The following is a 21866-nucleotide window of genomic DNA, read 5'->3' on the forward strand; positions in this document are numbered from 1 at the left end:
GGGTGTGCCAGGAGGCAGCTGGCTCTGGGGAAAGGCCCACCTGGTGTGGAGCAGCTCGATCTCCGTGCTCCGCTCCCTCTCCAGCTTGCCGTAGGCCTCGCGGTGTCGCCGCGCCTCCTCCTCCAGGGCCTGCTCGGCCGTGGTCTCCTGATCCTTCACCATCTCCTCCAGCTCATGCACCCTGAGGAGAGGGGCGGACTCCAGTCAGGACCAGCTCCCGTGGCCTGTGTCTTCTCACCCCACCCAGGCTGCAGCCACGGGGAGCCCTGGACCCCAAGTCACTAACACTCCTCCTATGGGAGACGGTGGCGTGTTTGTCAGGCCTGGGGCCAGCAGCTTTGCTGACAGATGAGTTAGGGACACTATGGCACCCAAGGAGAGGTGTGTCAGCCGGGCATGCCACAGAGGCGCAGGCCTGGCAGTGGGTCCAGAGGGGAGCGAGGCTGTGCCTGAGAAGGTGGGATTCCTGGGCAGACAGAGGGAGGGATGGCAGGCCCCGCCACAGCTGAACAAAACAGCCCTCAGGCCTCTCCTCCTCTCCCGCTCTCCCTTCCTGCCAGTACCCCTTAGTCAGTAATTTAGCTTTTGGGCATCCTGACTCCTGGCTAGTGGCCTGAGCACGGCAGACCTGGGAAAGGGTCAGCCCCACCAGGGGTGTTATAACCCCAGTCCCAGGGGCCTCAGCGGTCCATCAATCTGGGGCACATGTCACTGGCAAGAGTCCCTCCCTGAGGCTGACCTTCTGGGAGGGGAGTACAAGGTTGAGGATCAGTGTAACAAGTTTCAGACTATCCTGTGAAGACAAATAAATGCTCTGTGCGCTGAGGAATTCCAGACCCCCAATCAGGAGCAAATGCAGCACCCCCAATCCCACGTATTCCAGTCAGCACTGGGGAACACCATGTTCAGCGGGCCTCCACTGGAGGCGAGAAGAGCAATGCTGGACTTTCCCCACCGGCAGCAGGCGTGGGCCCCCGACTCACACCAGCCTCTTCCTGGCAGAGCTGGTCCCCAAGAAGGGAGGTCAGGCTCTCATCATTATAGGACACACACAGGAGAGTGGATCCCAACTCCTGCCTCAGCATGCCCCGGGGCTGCAGACCTGGGGGGTCAAGGTCAGGCCCCTACTTGTCTACCTGTTCCCAAAGACCTGTCCTCCTGGGCACCCTGCGTGGGCAGAGCCATGGAGCAAGGGGCTGACTCGTCACAGACCCGCAGAGCTGAGAGCTCCCCTTGTTTCTCTTGGGGCCTTGGTAACAGGGACAGCCCTTTGTTCCTAAGTCACAGCCAGGGCCCCCGAGCCAAAGCCACAGCCTGACCTGTGCACCAGCTGGGTGTTCTCCTGCTTTAGCTTGCTCTTCAGGTCCCCATTGGTCAGGCTGTCATTCTCCAGTTCTGTCACCTTTTTTTCCAGGAAGCTCACCTACAATAGGGGGCAGGGGTGGGGGTGGATAAAACCTCTTGGGCCCCGGACTGAGAACCTAGAAACCATGGGACTGAAGGCCAGGCCCTCCAGCTGACTGTATGGAGAGCAGAGTCATGTTTGGTGGGAGTGAGGATGGGGTGGGATGGATGTGCCCATGTGATCAGGAGGGACAGGGTCTCCCAAGCTCCCAGAGAGCATCCCGGAGTGCTCCCTGCTGCCCCCAGGGAGCAGGGCCCACCTTCTCCGTGATGTCATTGTCACAGGAGTCAATGCTGTCCCGGAACAGGTCCTCAGTGCTGCCGTTGCTGCTGCTGAAGTTGCTGCTGTGCATGAGCTGCCTGCAAGGGTGGAGGGAGGCGCATCTGGATGCAGAGGGCCTCTGGGGACTGAGGTCCAGATTCGGGCACCCAGTACCCCGGGGGTGTGTGCGCCAGAACCGCCTCTAAGGCGGCTGCCCTCACCCAGCCAGGGGAGAGTTGCCTGACCTCTGAACTCATGAGGTCATCCAGCTCAGAGGATGGCAGACGGCTGCTACACCCCTCAGAGCCCCATAGACGTGGCCAATCCATACCAGCTCTTTCCTGCTGCATCAGAACCCGTCCACACAGGGGTTCTAGCCAGTAGCTGCCAAGTGACCAGAGCTGGTGGGTAAGCCCCGACACTCCCAGCCTGGCTCCACGGTTCCAGCAGGACTGGCCCCAGAGGCCACCAGGAAGCAGGACCCAGTGCCCTCACCAAGCCGGCTCCTGCTATATCTCTGGGGCCTCGGGGGGGAAGGCAAAGGAAGACCACCCGGACTGCTAGAATCCTGGAAACAGGCAGGTGTAGCTCTTGCCTGAGGCAAATTCCAGCTCCACTCCCCAGGGCTCCCACTTCCCACTGTTAGGCAGCAGCCAGGGTCCCCACCAAGAGGCTGTCTCACCCTGGCTCCTGGGCCAGAGCCTGGGCGCTCGCTGGCAGCTCCCTGACCCGAGTGCAGACCCAGAGCCAGTGTGTAGGAGAACCAGAGTGGGTCCTAGCGGTCCCAGGAAGTCAGCTCCGTAGGATTTAACCTGGAGCGAAGCCACCACCTCTGCCAGCAGGAAGCCCAGGGCCTCTCAGAGCACAGGACAGGCACTGACAGCGAGGGGGGCTGTGCCTGCCTGAGGCTGAGGCAGCTGAGGCTTTGCAGATGCTGATTCTGCCAGAGAGGACAAGGCATGGAGATGGGGAGAAGGTGGCCCTTCTTTCTCAGAAGTGTGTCCTCTGGTGACTCTGCCTGTGCTGCCTGGCACGCCGTGTTCCTCTCTGCTCATTCAGCCACACACAGGGTGCAGGGCACCGCCTGGATCTGGGCTGCTAGCATGGAGCTGGCCGCCCTGGCAGCAGGGACAGCATCCAACCTGTCCTCCCTTGGGGTGGGGGGAGAGGAGGCTTACCGTCCAAATGCCGTGCTGGAGATCTTTCGGTTGGGGCTACAGAGAAACAGAGAGAGGGGAGACATGGTCACTGAATAGCGGGGCTCTGGGCTGTCCCTTCCGCCCTGGCTGCAAGACACCCAGCGAAGGGATTTCCCTCATCAGCTCGGTCCTGAGAGGCAGCACCCTGATTTTCCTGCTGCAAAAAAACGCAGGCCCCGAGGATCAACCCCATTCTGAGAGTGCTCTCACCTGCCTGCTGCTTCCCCGCCTGCCCCCACCCCACCACTGCCACCACCTCCCCCACCCCCCCCCGGCCACCTGCCCCCATGCTGAGCCCGGCCTCACCTGTTGGCCTTCAGGTTTTTCAGTCGGGCTTCCAAGTCATTTAGCAGGTTGATTTTCTTGCAGCACTGAGAGCAGTAGACATCCAGCAATTCGCTGTTGTACATGTGCCGCATTTTCCTGGGCGTCTGCCCCGCACTGATTCATGAAAGAGAAGGCAACCCCTTCTTAACGGCCATCCAGTCTGGTGCGCACCCCATTCTGCTGAGCTTACTTTACTGGGTTCCCCAATACCTGGGAACCGCGTGTGTGTGTGTGTGTGTGTGTGTGTGTGTGTGTGTGTGTGGTTGGGGGGTGGAGAGTGGGAGGACAGCACCAGGTCTCCCCTCCTTCAAAACTCTCAAATAGAAGAAGCCAATGAATTGTACCCATTTCACAGATGAGGCAACTGAGTGCGCTAGAGTTAGAGTAATAAGTGACTCAGGTGTGTGGAAGGTGTAAGTATGCCACCTGGAAAAACCCTTCAACAAGGAGATTCTAGAAAACAAGACAACAAAGACCCCCTGAGTCTGCAGACTCCCAGGTTAGTTAATTCTATTTCTTCCCCAAGATGGAAGGCGAGAGAAGGAATTCCAGACCTCCAATCAGGAGCAAATGCAACACCCCCAACCCCCAGGAGCAGAACCCATGGAGCTCAGGACTCTGCCTGCTGAAACCCCCGGGGAGGAGGTTGGGTTGGTTCTGCCACTTTTCCTGGACCCCAAATGCCATTCCAGACCGAGGGGCCACCTGGAAGACACTGAAGACCCCAGGTCCGAGTAGACGTTGGTCCTGGTCTCGTCGTCGGGGCAGGGGCTGCTGGGAGCACAGTCCACGTCGTCTCCCTCCCCGTAGTCTTCAAACTGCTCCTCGTTGCTGATGAGCGAGGTGGTGGAGTGTGTGGAGAGGTCTGAAGTCGTCATGGATGGAGTGTGGCCCAGGGACCTGGTGTTAGAGAAGGGCTGCCCATTAACGAGGCCAGCCTGGGGTCGGAAAGCTACCAGTCCTACCAGGAGGTACGACAGATGCCAGGGACCCGATTAAGTTTGTACGTAGTGATCTGGTTAAGTACACTTTTGGGAGCTTATCCAAGAGGAATTGCTCTCCACAGAAACTGTTTCTGCCCGAGAGATATTCAAACCCTGCAGCAAACATTGCTTATAACCTAACGGTCCACATTCAGCTACTTTACATTACACTTCTTCGTTTTCTTTTTTTTTTTTTTCTTTTTACATCACACTTTATATTAAATTAAAATACATATCAGTAAATTAGCTTATTAAATTATGGTCTATCAAATAAATCATTGTTAAAAGGTTTATAAAAGTAATGGCAATAATGTGGAAAAATTAGTATTAGATTTTAATTAAAGTTGGACATAAAATTCCAGCTATAGTAAGATTGAGCACGATAAATGTCTATACAGAATAAGGAAAAGTTGTTAATGAATACATTTATTTGCTAACAGAGCTTGACTTTGGGTGGTGGGACCATGAGTAAAGTTCGTTATTTCCCCTCCATTCTCACTTCCCCAACTTTTCCAAGTTCTATTTCATTGGCTTGTATTTCTTTAATATTGAAATGAAGTTTTAAAACAAATAACAATGGGCGACCAGGTGAGATGCTTCTTTCTCCCGGTTTACGGAGGGGATTTCTAGTCCCAAAAAGCCTAACTCCAGGGAACACAGTCAGAGACCCTGCACCCTCCCCCACCCACGGGGCAGAGGGTACAGTGTCAGGCTGGTGGAGCCCTGTCCATAACCTAAGACCAGAGGGAGGCACAACTCATCACCCGCCAGGATATTTCCTCCCGTTAGTCATTATGCCGTATTGCCGGGTATTGTTACTCATAAGCTAGGGTTTCTCTGACCTCCCAAGCCTCCACACTCGGAAACCTGAAACAAGTGTGTAAGGGGCTGAGGCAGTGGTTCTCAAACTGTGCCCCTGAGGAACCCCAGGTTCTTTTTAAGACTCCCAGGGTTAATGACAGGGTGTTAAGGATCAAGTCTCCAGTACCTCCACCCAAATGTATTTATTTACTCATCTACCTGCCCCCAGGTTCCTCAGCACCTCAGGTTGAATTAATCATACTCCTCCTTTCTTTCTCCTATAAATTTTACTTAAACTTTTGGCACCTGCTGCTGGCTGCCTCCTGGTGATTGATGGTCCCAGAAATCAATGGAGACAATCAAGTGACAAATGATTAGCCAAAAGGCCAACAGGTCTGTAGTCAGTGGCCATCTGTCCTTGAGTCGGTCACAGGAAGCACATGGATAAACAACTCCACAAGGCCCATCGAGAATTCCCAGAGCCCCCAAGTTTGAGAACTCCTGTGCTGAGGAAATATATTAGGTTGAACTATATGAAATTGCTTTTTAAAAGTTGAAAGTTATTAAAAATTGACAGTTTCATATGGTTCGATCGATACGGGAACCCCTCCCCTCCCTCTCCAAATCTCAGGGTCAGCTGTGACCATTACCTTCTCCTGACACATGGGATACCAACTCCCAATTGTCACGGCCTTAGCTATGAGGGTGGCTGCTGCCCATCACCCCACAAACACTGTATCATCGCTCCAGGGACAGAGTGAGGGCTGGAAGGAGAGGGACCCCTCTGCTGACACCAACTAAAAACGACACTGCCCCACTGGGAAGTCACTAGGTCCTAATGTCATTTTAAAATAACATTTCTGGATATGAGAACACATGAGCGATAAAGAAAATACAGAATATATAGCCCAGTAGATGGGAGGTAATTAAAGCCATTAATAATCTCATCCTGAAAGAACTGCTAATTTTCTGGAATAATTTTTCCTAGGCGCATATATATATTTATATATATTTATATATATTTATATATATATGTTTATATATATTTATATATATGTTTATATATATTTATATATATATTTATATATATTTATATTTATATACATATATATAATTTTTAATAAAACTAAGATACCTCATTGACATCTTGTATCTTGCCTTTTTAAAAAACTAATTGAGATCAGATATCCCTTATCATTAAATAATGAAGCCTGACTTTACATAGTTGCCTACAATTCTAGAACTGGCCCTATTGTTAAGCCTTTAGGTTGCTTAGAAGTTGTGCTACTTAGAACACCCATGAAATGTATGCCTGTGATGTGAACCCCGAGTGTATCCCATGTTTACTTCCGGGAGGTCCCCCTGGGATCCCACCTCTGGGCCCAGGGGTCACGATGGGGTTGCAGACAGTTTTAACTCACTTGTCCTCGGGCAGGAGCAGGCCCCCGAGACCCCCGTCCTTCTCCTCAGTAGGGCTCCCGACTGACCCCTCCAGGCTCTGGGTGCTCTCCATGGGGCTGTCCATGTCTGACTCGGGGGGGCCCTCGGGCGGGGCCAGTGTCATAGCCTCCTCCTCATCCTCAGGAAAGAAGCCGGGCTCCCTGGGGAGGACCTCGCCATCAGCAAAGGTGGGGCCTGGCACCTCGCTGCCCTGGAAAGGACGGAGACACAGGAGTGAGTGAGGCTGGCTCCCTAGGGCTCCCGCATTGGTCATCAGATGGCAAGGACACGTTACTAATTATGAAGCCCAGGCGCCCCACCTAATGACAGCGGGGAATGGCATGCAGGGACCCTGAGGCTCCAAGCATGAGAGCGCCTGCCAGGTGATTCGTCTCGGGGCCTCTCACACTGCCCCTCACGAGAGGCCAGTGAGGGGTCAACCCCCCAGGGACAGCCACCCATGGAGGAGGGCCACAGCCAGGCCGGCCACGGTTCAAGGCCCCCCGGCAGCTCATCACGATCCCTGTCACAAAGGCTGCACAGGAGGCCAAATGACTTGGGAGAAGGCTTCGTGGTGAGGGTGCTCAGGGCACAGCCCCCATGAATGGCCACCGAGAACAAGGACCCTGACCTGGCAGAGCTTGCCACCCAGTACAGGGATGTGCGTGCAGCACGACACCCTCCAAGACTCTGGGCACTTCCCATAACCTCTCGGGACCTCAGTTCTCTCTGTAAGTTGGGAGTGGCAGTGAATCTTACGGGAGCGCTGTGTCACAGTGGACCTCGAAGAATAAACCCCGGCCACAGGATGCGATGCCAGCCTGGGAGGCACTGTCTCCTTGGTCCTGCCACAGCCACGCAGGAGCAAGAACACCAGGTCTCCCCATTCGGAGCTCTGGGCTGGTCCCCAGCGCCTAGCATGCTGCCGGCACAATGTTGGCGCAAGATTTGCCTGAACCTTTTGTTCAAATCATCTTCTAGGAGTAGAGGTCTGGTTTGATGCAGAGTTTACTCTGGTCTGAGGGACAGCTCTCTGCAGACCATTTCCTGGGGCCGCTTTGTCTCTGAGGAGGTAGGTACCTCCCGGGTGGCACTGCCTCCACCTGCTCCCATCCAAGATGTCAACCTGTTCCCAAGGTTCTTAAGCGGGCTCCTCGGCTCGGGCTGGCAGGCCCCCCAGTAAAGGTGCTCCCTGCAGCCCCAGAACTGCAAGAAGCGTTAACAGTCGAAGGGCTATGGAAAGCTTCCTAGCTCGGACAAGATAAGGATCAGGGACATCTGAGGAAGGAGGTCAGTGACAGGCTTGGCTCTGCCTGCCCAGACGTGTGCAAACAGTGGTGCACAGGCTCCTGGGGGAGTCTACCCCCACCAACACATCCTGGGCTAAGAGATGCTAATTAATGAGCCTGGCTCCTGCCGATGCCATGGCTCCGGCTGATGCCATGGCTCCGGCTGAGCACCAGATGGGCCAATAAAGTCGGCATCAGACAGCCAGGACCCGACTGGAGGCCGAGGGGCTGTGTAATTAAAATCACCGCTGGTGTTCCCATAGCCCTTTCTACCTAGATGTCACTAATCCAAGCCCACGTGGCTCCCAGCTCTCTCAGATCCTGTCCTACGCCAGCTCCTCACCTGCCAGCCCGGCGCTGCATCCCAGGAGGAACTCTCATTTACTGAGTCCGTGCCGAGAGCTGATATATTATCCCAGTTGGGCTTCGTGACACCTCTTCAGGATTCTTATCTCCGTTTTACTAATGAGGACATTAAGGCTCAGAGAGTCACCTGCCAAAAGTCCTCAGCCAGCCTCTGAGGTCCCCACCTGCCTCAGCCACATGCTAGGTTCCCTTTATCACTATGTAACCCACACTTCATGGGCTTCCAAACCTCATGGTGACCACGAGGAGAGCACACATCACAGGGGCAGATGACTAACTATGAAGCCCTGTTGCTGCAACTTCATGTGTCCACTTCCTGCCCCAGCAGGAAACTCCCCGAGTCAGTGCGTGGATGCCGGAGAGAGCAGGAGGAGACAGCCTTCCGAGGAGAGCTGGGGCTCCTGCAGGGGCAACGTGCCTGTGAGCTTTCACCTTCCCGGACCCCCGGCAGGGGAGCTAGCACTGCTAGGAACCCCAGCTTTGTGGGTCACAAGAGCACTCAGCCACTTTACAAATGAGCGCTTCTTCCGGTCTTCACAGCCCTGTGAGCTGGGTCTCCTCTCCCACGCTGTGTAGGTGGTGACTTGCCTGGAGCCTCGTGGGAGTAAGTGGCAGGGCTGGGACTGGACTGTGAGTCACCAACACCCACTCTCCCCACAGCACGGTGCCAGCAGGGGTCCTGAGGGGACTGCCACCTGTCCTGCTTCAGAAGGCAAGCAGGCAGGCGCCAAGTGAGACCAGCATCCGTGCTCAGGTGACCAGCTTGGCCTCAGGACAACTCCTGTTGACCTCACTGGATACCAAGACCCAGAGGCTGAGTTTCTCCCGGGCACTCTGCCCGGAGACACCCAACTCACGGCATGCAGGTGGGGGCCAGAGGCCCCCTGGTACCTGACATCCCACAGCAGCGAACCAACTCCAGGCAGCTCACCCAAGGTCCCAACCAGAGTGGCCTCCTCTCAGCCACAGGTGGGGCAACAGAAAGGATAGATGCTCCACAGGGGTCCCTCCCTCCCAACAAGACCGCCACCTCCTGAGGTGTGTTTTTACCCTGTGACTGAGCAGAGGCGGAGTCCATATCTGCCTGGCCCCACACACTTGACAAGGCCTTGTATATGTCTGTCTCACAAACTCCCCACCCATCTCTCACTACAGCCCCGGAGAGCGCTGGGAGGTGTAAGAGCAGAGATTAAGGATTCATGGTCTCCATCTGACACATGGGCAGATGAGGCTCCAGTGGCAGGGGTTACCCTGGAACTTCCCAGCCTCAGAGACCTAAAGCCAGTCTCCCCTTGCCAATGCCAGGCCCCTTACCCACCCCTCGCTTCCTCTCTCTCTCTCTCTCTCTCTCATCATGCCAGCCTTTTCCTTTAAAGTTAGCTGCTCCCTACACTCACCCTTTTCATTCAACCCACAATTGTTTGCCCGAGGCAAGTGGAAATTTTAACTTCAAAACCATTTCTGGTAGTTTTCCCCTCCATTCAAATAATGTAAGGACAGCTATAAGAAAATTAACTGCAGCCTGATTAGTCCAGGATGGTAGCGCTTTGGCATTTGTCCTGGACCAAAGCATCCCTGTCACCTGGAGTCCTCCCCGAGGGCCTGGGTTCTGGCCCAGCTCCCGTTCCTGGGCCTCTGGGGAAGGGCTTGGGGGCAGCACTGGGCCTGCAAGGGTGCTGCTGGGGTTGGGGACAGCCTGCTCCGATGCCCACACCTCGGGCAGGGAGGCAGGGCAGGGGCAGGAAGGTGCTGGGAGGCAACCTCTCAGCCCAGCCTGAGCCACCACGCACTGGCCGGGAGAACCCCGACACACTAGAAACCCTTCCAAGCCCATTTCTTTCTTTTATGGTTCCTAGATAAAGTTAGAGAGAGTAAGGAAGAACTCGTCCATAATAAAAATGTCCTCGCAGGGTTTCTAGGAGGACTGGGACAATGCGCGGGCTTCCCGAGAGCTAAATCACCCTCCAGCCAGGCGCCTGGCTGCTGGGGCCCAGCGTGGAGCTCCCAGGCCTCACGTACTTCCAGGAAGAAGGAGATCTTTGGGGAATGTGCGGGAGCTAAAGATTAATCCGCCTGGGGGTGGTGACGCAAATTCTACTGAAGCTACAGATTCCAGGAGTTCCCGGACAAACCCAAGGTCAATTCCAGGCAGAGGGAACCTGGGCTGCGGCAGCCCCTCTTGGTGTGTGTGTGTTGGGTGTGGTGTGTTGTGTGTGTGTGTGTGTGTTGTGTGTGTGTGTGTTCGGTGTGTGTGTGTTGGGTGTGGTGTGTGTTGGGGGTGTGGTGTGTGTGTTGGGGGTGTGTATGTGTTGTTGGGTGTGGTGTGTTGGGTGTGTGTGTTTGTGTTGGGTGTGTGTATGTGTTCGGTGTGGTGTGTGTTGGGGGTGTGTGTGTGTATGTGTTGTGTGTGTGTGTGTTGGGGGTGTGTATGTGTTGTTGGGTGTGTGTGTGTTGGGGTGTGTGTGTGTGTTGTGTGTGTGTTGTGTGTGTGTGTATGTGTTGGGTGTGTGTGTTTGTGTGTTGTTGGGTGTGTGTGTGTTGGGTGTGTGGTGTGTGTATGTGTGTGGTGTGTGTGTTGGGTGTGTTGGGTGTGTGTGTGTTGGTTGTGTGGCGTGTGTGTGTTGGGTGTGTGTGTGTTGGTTGTGTGGCGTGTGTGTGTTGGGTGTGGTGTGTGTTGGGTGTGTGTGTGTGGTGTGTGTTGGGTATGTGTGTGTGTGTGTGTTAGGTGTGGTGTGTGTGTTGGGGGTGTGTGTGTGGTGTGTGTGTGTTGGGGGTGTGTGTGTGGTGTGTGTGTGTGTTGGATGTGTGTGCATGTATGTGTTGGGTATGTGTTGTTGGGTGTGTGTGTTGGGTGTGTGTGTTGGGTGTGTGTGTTGGGTGTGTGGTGTGTGTATGTTGTGTGTGTGTGTGTTGGGTGTGTGGTGTGTGTGTGTTGGGTGTGGTGTGTTGTGTGTGTTGGGTGTGTGGTGTGTGTGTGTTGGGTGTGGTGTGTTGGGTATGGTGTGTGTTGGATGTGTGTGTGTGTATGTTGGGCGTGGTGGGTGTGTGTTGTGTGTGTGTGTGTGTTGGGTGTGTGGTGTGTGTATGTTGTGTGTGTGTGTGTTGGGTGTGTGGTGTGTGTGTGTTGGGTGTGGTGTGTTGTGTGTGTTGGGTGTGTGGTGTGTGTGTGTTGGGTGTGGTGTGTTGGGTATGGTGTGTGTTGGATGTGTGTGTGTGTATGTTGGGCGTGGTGGGTGTGTGTTGTGTGTGTGTGTGTGTTGGGTGTGTGTGTGTGTGTGTTGGGTGTGGTGTGTGTGTTGGGGGTATGTGTGGTGTGTGTGTTGGGTGTGTGGTGTGTGTGTGTGTGTGTGTGTGTGTGTGTGTGTGTGTTGGGTGAGTTGGGGGGGAACTCATTCCCACGAAGAGTGGGAGGAGTGGGTGGAAAGGACGACATCAACCCACAGGGCACCTCATGCTCACCCAGCCATGTGGTCTGTGTCCAGAACTGCCTCCACAGCGGTGTGCTCCCTGGGTGGGAGAGGATGCCTGGGAAGGGTCCCGGATCAGAGGCCTGCTCCGGAGGGGTGGCAGGACTAGAGGAGTGGGTATGTCACCCAAGTCCCAACCAGGTGGCCTCCAGTGGCTCCTCTCAGCCACAGGTGGGACAGAAAGGGTATGTCTTTTCTGGGGGGTCGTTAGGGAAAGTACAGTGTCCTTAGCAGGCAGCACCAGGCAACACCTGTGGGTGACCCCTATTCCTAGCACTCTCCTTCGGACCCACCGCCAGCCCTGGGTACAGTGGTCCCTGTTCCTGAAGGCCCAGGGTGGCTGAGATATGGCCAGCCCACTCCGGATCACTTCCTCCCACCCTGCTGAGGGACCCCAGCAGTAAAGGGGGTAGAACAGATGCAGTATCCTCCTCAGCCCCACACCCCCTTGTGAATGCGGCTCTGGAGTCTGGCAGACTAGGTTTGAGTCCTGGTGGCCCGCCATTCACAAGCTGTGTGACCTTGAACAAGTGACATGTAAGCCCCCGACTCCTAGAGAATGAAGACAGCCACCTGAACCTCAGAGGCTACTGTCGGGGCCACACACGATCATTTTCACAAGCACCAGGGAGTCAGCACCAGTGGGAACATTAAGTCCGGGTCTGGCCTTGTCAGGGCTGCGCGCTGCAGAAAACACGCTGTCCCGGCGGGCCAGTCAGCCAGGTCCTGATCAGACAGGAGGCCGGGAGGTATGCCCTCCTCAAGAGGCTGGGCCAGGGGAATTATCCAAGACCAAGGGTTTCTGGAGAGTTCTGAGGCCCAAGGTTTGCAAACAGGCTGCTTTGGCAGGGGAGGTCTGCACCGCCAGCGTCCCCTTCATGTCCCCACCCTGTCTCCAGCTCGGGCTGGATGGGACTGGTCCCAGCCGGAAGTGGGAGCTTGGAGGCACAAAGCCTGCCTGTGGGTCCCCTCTCCAGTTCAGCAGCCAACAGGCCCCAAAGTCACCCCTTCTTCTGTAGGAAGCTGGCAAGGGCTGAATTCAATGGCTGGTGAAAGGCCAGGTATGAATACCCAGGGGGACTAGCCAACAATGGCCCACTGTCCATGCTCTCGGCAGCACCAGGGGCTCAGACTCGATGATGTCATTTGGTGCTCCCTTACCCACCTGGCCCCCGTGGATCCCACCACCAAGTCACACACACCATTACTCTGAATTTTCCTGGAAGCTAATGTACGGAGGGCACTGGCACCAGGTGATCCCATTTCCACATTCTCTGGGGGAGGGAAGAGCCTAAAGGGGTAACCGTGGGGTTTCTACATCTGAGCCCCGGTGGAGGGGCTCAGATATAGAAAGGAGCCAGTACTTGTGGAATGATACGGTGCTGCAGAATGATGGACTGGCTGGGAAGAGCCCAACACAGCCACCCTGAGGCCATCCTCGCCTGTCACTGGTTAGCTGCGACCCCGGAGGAGTTTTTCATTTCTGAGCCTGGGATGGAGGAACCTACCTGACAGGATTGCCACAGAGAACCTAGAACAATGCCCCCACCTCACAGATGCTGGAAACACAGCAAAGAAGGAAGGGGCAGAGTGGTGTGAGGAGCAAACTCTGGAGGTGGGCCGACTGGGATCAAATCCAGGCTCTGCCACATACGAGCTCTGCGATCTCGGGTCGCAGCACCTCAGTCTCCCCGTCTACGGAATGGAGTAACTATTATTTGGGCTGTATGAGTTGGTACATGTTCTAAGCACACACAGAAAGTGCTATTATCGTCTTCACTATATTGAGAGAAGACACCCAGGGGTGCCTCATGGCCAATATCCGGCCCCGGGACCGTCCCTCTGACCTGCTGGCATACTGGGAGAAGGTAGGTTGGGTTCAGCTTCCCGAAGCCAGACTTTCACAAGATGCAAAGCCTGCCCTCCAAATGTGCCAGGGGCCTCTTTGCCCCCGGCCAGGGATTTCTTCTGCCCACTCTCCTGGAAGGTGTCTCTGCATGTAATGACTGCTAGGATGAGATGCCGCTTGGGCAAGGGAGTTGGGAGGCTCCGAGGCTCTGGCTCATCCACCCCCAGTCCTGGCTCCCAAGCAGTAACTCAGAGCCAGAGAACAGTGCTGTGGGGACAGGGCTGGATAAAAATAGCCTGGGCAGGCACATCCCGGCTTCCCTCGCAGCCGGGCACCGTGGGCTCATGTGGAACCGCACTGCAGGGAAGGCATGGGAGTGAAACACACAAACCACGCCCTGGTGGGGGGAAAAGCCAGCCTGCGGCCTGAGTGAGCTGAGCAGGCTTGGGGGCCACGCTGGGGGTGAAACTCATCACACTCCCAGCCAGGAAACAGCTCAGGAACAGTGACAGCCTGGTCAGGGTCTCGCGGGGTCTTTTCCGCGGGCAGCAGAGAGCCAGTGTAAGGAACTAACTTGTGGATGCCAAGGTCCCCAGGTCCACAGGGTGGAGATGAGGTTACCTGGTGGGGATCCTCTACATACCACTGTATTGGCCACTCGTCATGCAAAGATGGTGGCAGCAGGGATTAGCAAGCAAGCCAGGCTGTACCCGACTCCTGTCTGTGGCTGCCAACCCCTGCCCGGAAGCCAGGCCATGCTCTGCAGGTGGGTGGTTGGTGCTCATCAGTGGCTGATAAGAGATCATGAGTCAGCAGAGGTCGCCCAGGTGCCAGGGAAGGGATGAGGGTGGGAATAAAGGGGCATTTAAGCATCCACACAGGCAGACTGGGCCTTGGGCGTGCATTCTGAACAAAAATAACCTTGGCTCAGATACAAGGGCCAGGGCGAACATGGGAGCGCCAGGTCACCAAACCCTTAGAGCTAATCGCCCATCCGGCCAGCCATGGGGACTGATCTCACACGGAGAGCCAAGCTCTGCAGCCCAAGCTTCCCGCTCTGCTGGGGGCTGAGGTCAGGAAGACAGGTTCCCACCCCAGGGCCAGATCAGAGTGGCCAGGAGCCACCCCTCTAGCCAACCTCCCTTCTGGGGCGGGGGAGGGGGGTGGCAGCAAAGGCCACTTTCAGCTCTCTCTGCCAGCCAGGGGCCCCCAGATCACCTCCTGAACCCTTACAACAGGGAGATCATCACCAGCGGCTCAAGACCACCCTGCACTGGGCTCGCGCTCCTGCTCCCGCAGCCTCCAGGAGCAGCTCTCCGCGTGGACGCCCAGCTGCTGCTCTCTTTTTCATCACAAGGTGGACTGCAGCTCCCAGGAGGGGACAGTGACAGCCGTGTTTCCTCGAAGCTCACTCGGCTCAACGGGAAAGACTAAGAGGGTGTGCTTCTCGCAGCCCCCGTCTTCACAGGAGGGAGGCTGACGGGGTTCGGGTGTGGTCCTGGATGTGGCCCCCACTGGCGGGGAGCCTCAGGCCGGGACTGGGCAGAAGAGAAGGAGAAGCCTTGCTGCTGTTTCTCAAGAAGCCCCAGGCCACTGGTGCAAAGCGCAGGCGGGAGATAACGTGCCGCTGCTGCACACACCGCAGCGGAAGGGTGTGGAAGCCACACTGCTTTTTTCTCAGTGTTTCAATGGCAACTCTTGAGCTGTCTCTCTCCCGATCTCACATCCTCCCTCCAACACGCACACTGCTGCTAAAGGGGTGTCACAGGAGTTCAAGGGGGTGGGGGGGGCCACGATGCAGCTTCCAGAAGACTCAGAAACGAGGGATGTCACATGGCCCGCGGCAGCAGAGGTGGGTGAGTTTCCTGAAGGGTGGCAGAGCAGAGGGACTGAAAGTATTCAGGGATCTAACATGTCCCCAGTAAGGGGCTGGGAGGGAGGGTCCAAAGCAGGCCCAGACCACAGGGGCTCTGGCTGGCTGACCCACATGACCAGCCTGCCCCAAAGGCTGTGAGGCTCAGCTCAGCTGACACCCAAGCATGAGACCACTCCATGTTCACTCAGCTCCCTTGTATCCAAGTTCACCCACCACCCTTCCAATCAGGGCAAACTTCCCAGGAGCCCACTGACAACTAGGAGAGAGGGCTGCCTGAGCTCGCGCCAGAACCCAGTTCTCACCGTAGGGAAGCAGCTGGCCTTCTGGCTCTGTGCTTCCATCTAAGGACAATCTGTGGGCATGAGCAGCATGAGTCCCAGGGGTGTGGGAAGAGCCAACAAGATCTAGTTTTTAAGCCTATTAGGCTACAGCCCAGACCACGGATCCCACTGGAAATGCCCCTCACCTCACAGTGGGGCCATCTGCCTGCCAGGAGACACTCGAGCCCTCTATCCCCCCTCCCACACCATTTCCATTCCAATCATGTTTGAGTACGTTAATAGTTAGCAGTTAAAAAATAAAAATGTCTTGCTAAAAATCTAATGGAGAAAATAATGAAAATGGAATAAACCATCCTATTTTTTTTAAATCTATTTTATTGATTTTTTACAGAGAGAAAGGGAGAGGGATAAAGGGTTAGAAACATCGATGAGAGAGAAACATCGATCAGCTGCCTCCTGCACACTCCCCACTGGGGATGTGCCCGCAACCAAGGTACATGCCCTTGACTAGAATCGAACCTGGGACCCTTGAGTCCGCAGGCTGACACTCTATCCACTGAGCCAAACCGGTTAGGGCTAAACCATCCTATTAAAAGACACATATTGTCAGATTAGATGATAAAAACAACTACATACCATTTACAATAGACATCATTTAAGGATAAGGACACAGAGAGGTGGAAAGTAAAAGAATTTTAAAAAGATACACCACATAAACACCAACTTCTCAAAAGCTGGAGGGCTATATTAATGTCAGACGAGTACACTTTAAGGTAAGAGACAGAGGAACATGAAGAAATGACAAAGATTAATTTAACAAGATGTAACACTTGTAAACATTTAGGCATCTAAAAGCATCATTTCAAAATATATAAAGCAAAATTAGAACTAAAAGTTGGAGGTTTTCATTCACCTCCCTCAGAAATCGATAGAGCAAGAAAACAAGAGAATTAGGAGGGAGAGATTTGAGCAACACAAACTTGACCTGATACAAATAAAAAACACTACATCCAACAAATGTAGATTAAAACCATTAGTCAATGGTTGATGAGGAGCTGGGTACTTACACAGTACCAAAGAATCGCCCCACAGATCACTGCCAAATTCCAAGCAACCACCGTGCCCCACACCTCTACCATGGAGAAAACAGGCTGTTGTCAATGCGGTTATGAAACCGTACACCACTAATCGGGAATAACCAGACATTAGCCTACTGACATGATACAATATGAGGGATACAACAACACCTATCATGCAGTTTTAACAACATAACTCAATTCTCATCAAGCCTTAGGATCTAACTTCTACTCAACGGAAAAACAGGAAACGGAAGAACAAATCGCACATCACAGGGAAAATAACCAAAGTTTGTGTGACCCTCTGCAAGACAACTGGCCTGGTCTTTTCAAAAAGAGAATGTATAAAGAAGAGGAAGGGAGATTTTTCCAGACCGGTGGTTCTCAAACTTGATATACACATCAGAATCCCATTGGGGGTGGGAGGAATTGTTAAAATTCACGTTGAATCAGTTTCTGAATCAGTTTCTGAATCAGTTTCTGGGGTGAGGTCTGAAAATGTGCACTTCTGTAGGTTGAAATACTTTTTTTTTTTTTTTTTAAAGAGCATTTCTAACAAGTTCTCAGTTGCTGCTGGTCCCAGGACCGCACCATGAGAACCACTGGTCTAGATTCATTAAGAGACATAAAAACTGCATGTCATCCTTGGTTAGATCCCAGGTCAGACAAACAAGCGAACAACCACCTAGCTACAAAAAACCTTTTGGGGACACACAGAGAAGCTAAAAGATAGATTAGGTGATATTAGGGAATTATGCTTGATTCTGTTACCTGTGTCAATGGTATATAGTTACAAAAGAGAACTGTCCTTAGTTTTGATAATGTCTTGCCTAATTTCCTTTCCAATGGCTCAGGCAAAACAGATAAAGTGAACATGGTCACAGCATTGGCGAGCACCAGGGACATGCAAATCCTTAATGAAGGTGCGGTTTCCTTCTCCACCAGCTCCGTGGTGGTCTGTCTTGGTTACAGGGGCTGGTTTGCATGGCTGATGGAGTCATGGCTATTGGAGGGGCTGTACGGTGGGCTCTGGACCCTCGGGTCTGGCGAGGGGTGCTGTGAAGTGCTGTAGAGCACTGCTTTGGGCAAAACTTTGTGAGTTATATTATACAGGTGGGTGGCTTGGCCTCATCCCCAATGGCTTCCCATAATCCATTCTTACAGGTCTTATCTTTTTCAGTATGTTAGAAGTAAACCTTAGGTACATAAAACAGGAAAGACAGTTGGCCCAAACTCACTGAACTGGTTAAGGAAAAGTGTAAAATCCCTGACAAGTTAAAAAGGAATATGAAGAAGTGAAGCCGTCCTTACCACTATCCTAGAGGGCGCAGTAGGGAGGCTGGAGGACCGACACAACTTCCAAGGGTAACTAAGTCGCAGCAAGAACTGAATGATGAGCAGTTCTGGCTCCAAAGGATCAGTTCAAGTTCATTTGGATGAGGGGGACACGTGGCTCAAGCTGTAAGAAAGATCATCTTGCCAGCTGGTGTGGCTCAGTGGTTGAGCATCAACCCATGAACCAGGAGGTCATGGTTTGATTCCCGGTCAGGGCACATGCCCGGGTTGCAGGCTTGATCCCCAGTGGGAGACGTGCAGGAGGCAGCCAATCAATGATGCTCATCATTGATGTTTCTATCTTTTTCTCTCTTTTCCTTCTCTCAAATCAATAAAAATATATTTAAAAAGAGAAAGAGAGAATGATCATCTCTAGAAAGTGAACCACAAGTTATAACATTATGAGAAACTTTTCTAAATACAGCATTTAGCTGAGAGCCACCCCCAATGGGCCCTCCACCGACGGAGAGCCTCTGCCCAAAGGCAGAGCTGCCTTCCCTCACAGGTTTCCTGAGATGCCAGGCTCTGCTTACCCTCCTCCCCTTGGAGGACAGTTCCAGAGAAGCTTTCTGCTGCTCCCCACAAATTCATATGACTGTATTTGGAGATCACATCTTTAAAGAAATAATTAAACTAAAATGAAGTCATTAGGGTGGGCCCTAATCCAATATGAGCAGCAAGATTAGGGCACGGACATTACACACACACACACACACACACACACACACACACACACAGAAGACCATGTGAAGACATAGGGAGAGGACCCTGGCCATTTGCAAGCTGAGGAGATAGAGGCCTCAGAACAAATCCACCCTGCCAACACCTTGCTCTCAGATGGCAGACACCAATATTGTGGGGGAAAATTAATTTTAGTAGTTTGAGCCACCCAGCCTGTGGCACTTTGCTGTGGTGACCTGGAGAACAAATACACTTCCCTTCTCTCCCAAGGAGCCTGCATGAAACCCCTCAGCTTTCAGCCCCTTCCCACCCTGACAATAACTCAAATTCCTTCGGTCTGTTCAATTCAACCTCCAGGAGAACTACTGAACCTCCAGGAACTCATCAAGAGACGTGGGGTTTCTGTTTGTTTTGGTCTCTCCTCAAAAGAAACACTGACTTCTCTTTCATGATCACTTGGAGATACTGCTGCTTCTACAGAGACTACATTTTGCTGAAACTGAAGCTTGCTGAATCTGTGATTTTCAGGATGATGTTTGTAAACACGATTTATATATGAACCTCAGGAAATTATTCCCGTTTCTGTGTTCTCTCAGTAATACAGCTGGTTTTACCCTTAAAGAAGTACATGGGCAGCTCAGTCAGAGACATTTAAAACTGCGAAGGTGATTTCTGTTTGCCCAGAACTGTATTTAGTGTAGTTATAATACAAATGTCAAAGTTATTTTACCTAAACAGGGATTGGTTTACAAGACAGGAGACCAGCAGTCAGTCCTGGAACCACAGGCTGGCACCACAGAGCCTCCGGTCCTGGGTTGGGCCACCTCTGTGGCCAGCAGCACTCAGTAATTGAATAAGATATTACCAGTTTCTCCATGCCAGGCAGTATTTTTGGCTACTTGAAATCCAGAGCAGATGTCTTCCCTCTGTTGTGGTCACTTGGGGAAGGAGTGCCCTTACCATTCCTGGGACATGTGGGCACCTTGCTTGGCTGTGACGCTAGCCTCCCTCTGACTGGCCAGAACCGAAGTCCCCTCTCTACTCCCTACCCCCAGGCTGTCCTTCCAGAGTTAGTGATGGTGAGTGAGGGGCCAGGCAGATACTGTAGCTAAGTGACTCATCTCCAAGGAAAATCCACAGGGGAGGTGGCCATAGGGGAGGTGGCCCCAGGGTCAACTTCTGCTCCCATAGAGACCAAGCTCTGGATGGGAGTGGCTGTCCCAACAAAACCCTAGGTCCCAAATCAGAGTGCCCCACTGAACCTACCTCCTGAACCAAAAGGACTCAAAGAGGCCTCTGAAGCAGTCTACTCCCTTTCCCCAAACAGAGCCAACAGCCTTGATTTTCAAATGAGAATGTGGACTTTGGAGACAAACTGTTGGGGATTATGAAAACAGAACTTAAATTGCTTCCACATCTGGAAACCAAACCCAGCAGCCAGCCCCAAGAATTCCAGGCATGTCAGCCAACAGACGCTGCAGGTCAGGGAGGTGTTTTCTGCTAGCCCAGCTCCCTGCATCCCCTACCCAAACCCACACACAGACCTTCTGTCTACATCGGTGGCTGGTGGAGCCACACCTGAGAGAAAGGAAAGAAGGTAGCCCTTGGAGCACTGGCCACGTGGCCAGCATCTGCTATGTGCTTTACTGGGGGGGAGGGGGAGGAGTGAGGGAAGGAGGGGTGCGGGGGGGTTCTGGTTTTCTCCCCCTAAGTCCCAGCAATAATACTGTCTCCTCCCAACAGGAGGGCACGGTGCACAGAGCTTAACCCACGTTCCCCTGAAGCTATGCGCTGACTTTTCTCTCTACGTCCCTTTGGTCCCTTTGTCATCATACGAAAAGGTAGAGCCGTGTGAACCTGAGCCATGAACCCCTAAATTCAATCACCCCATCTCAATTCTCAAGTACCTGCCGTGAGCTCCAGTTCCCACCCAGCCAGGTGTGGGGCAACTCCAGTGGAAAGCCAGTTAACAGGCTCAAGGGGCGCACATCAAGGGCTCCCTGGCTCTCTGAACATCTCCTGGCAGCTATTGTGGTTACAAATTATAGCTTTTAAAGAGGTGGCTTTTGAAGTGAGGGTTTAATTACGCCCACAGTCAAGAGCCTGTGGGGCTTGCTTTGGGGGCTCCTTGGTTTTTCATCATGATAAGAGGAGCTTCAAGTGGAGGCTTGGGCCGGGAAAGCAGTGGCTGGGGCCAGCTCACCTGCTCTCAGCCGTCCACAGGGTGGACCAAGCAGCATTCCTTCAGCGGGCATCCTCAAAGGAGGTGATGGGAACTTCCCAGGGAGAGCACAGCTGAACAGAGCTGCCCCTGCCCAACAGCCTACAGCCAGGGCGGGCACCACCCCACCTCTTCTTTGCCACAGACACCATCAGGCCCTGGAAGACCAAAAGCAGAGTGCCCATGCTCACCTGCAGCTAGTGGCCAGGCTCCACATGACCCACCCTCCTGGAACAGACAGATGGGGATCAGGAGGGCCAATGACAGGGCAGGCCGACTCTCCTCCTGTCCACCCCATGGTGGACAGCACCTCCCATCCGCCCAGAGCCCCAGCAGTGTTCCCGCAGGCTCAGTGCAGGTGTCTCTTTTTGTCCTTCAGCCCTGGCAAGGTCCAGCCACCAGGCTGTGTGTTCCAGGGGCCGCTGGCCACAGGCCAGGACAGGCTGAACCAGGCTCTCCCAGTGGGGACAGGTGAGTGAGCACAGGTCTGACCACATGCCATAGATGGGGCTCAGAAGGTAGGAGGCCCCCTGGGGAGTCTGAGGCTACTAAAAATTCATCAACCCCCTCAAAGAGCCATAGACCCAGGCCCTGCCTGTTCAGCCAGCACACACTGTCCTGTCCAGTCAGTCTTGGCCTCAGGATATGATACTGCCCCTTGCCCTCCCTCATACACTAAGCTCCTGTCCGACTTTACCGCCACCCCCATGCCTTGGCACACACTGTTCTTATGTCTGAAACAATTCCTCCCTTTGCCACAAACACCTGACCCTAAACAAGCCTCAGATAAACACTCCACACACCCCATCCCCACCCCTACAGCCCAGAACCCAGCTCCTTGAGCCCCACAGCCACCTCTGGGCACACTCTCCCCAGCAGGTCCTTTCCCTGCCCTGTGACTCTTCCTGGGACTGGGAGAGGTGGCACACCCCTTAGGTACCATTTATGGAGAGAAGAATTACCTAACTAGGGGAACCTCTCATCCAGCCCTGGCCAGCTAACCCATGGT

General features: G+C 53.7%; 1 protein-coding gene across 2 annotated transcripts in view; it reads right to left on the minus strand.

The window, feature by feature from the left end:
- Window positions 1–21866, minus strand: part of RAB11FIP4 (RAB11 family interacting protein 4) — a 105400-nt gene that overhangs the window by 6313 nt on the left and 77221 nt on the right. For both annotated transcript variants that reach the window (XM_080682163.1, XM_080682162.1), the window contains 7 exons: window positions 6398–6627; window positions 3898–4092; window positions 3172–3306; window positions 2845–2880; window positions 1665–1764; window positions 1320–1423; window positions 41–181 (listed from right to left, as the gene is read on the minus strand). In XM_080682163.1, the coding sequence (XP_080538289.1) occupies window positions 41–181; window positions 1320–1423; window positions 1665–1764; window positions 2845–2880; window positions 3172–3306; window positions 3898–4092; window positions 6398–6627 (941 nt within the window). The remainder of the gene's footprint in view (window positions 1–40; window positions 182–1319; window positions 1424–1664; window positions 1765–2844; window positions 2881–3171; window positions 3307–3897; window positions 4093–6397; window positions 6628–21866) is intronic.

Source organism: Plecotus auritus, assembly GCF_963455305.1.
Source record: "Plecotus auritus genome assembly, chromosome: 7".
Taxonomy (NCBI): Eukaryota; Metazoa; Chordata; class Mammalia; order Chiroptera; family Vespertilionidae; genus Plecotus; species Plecotus auritus.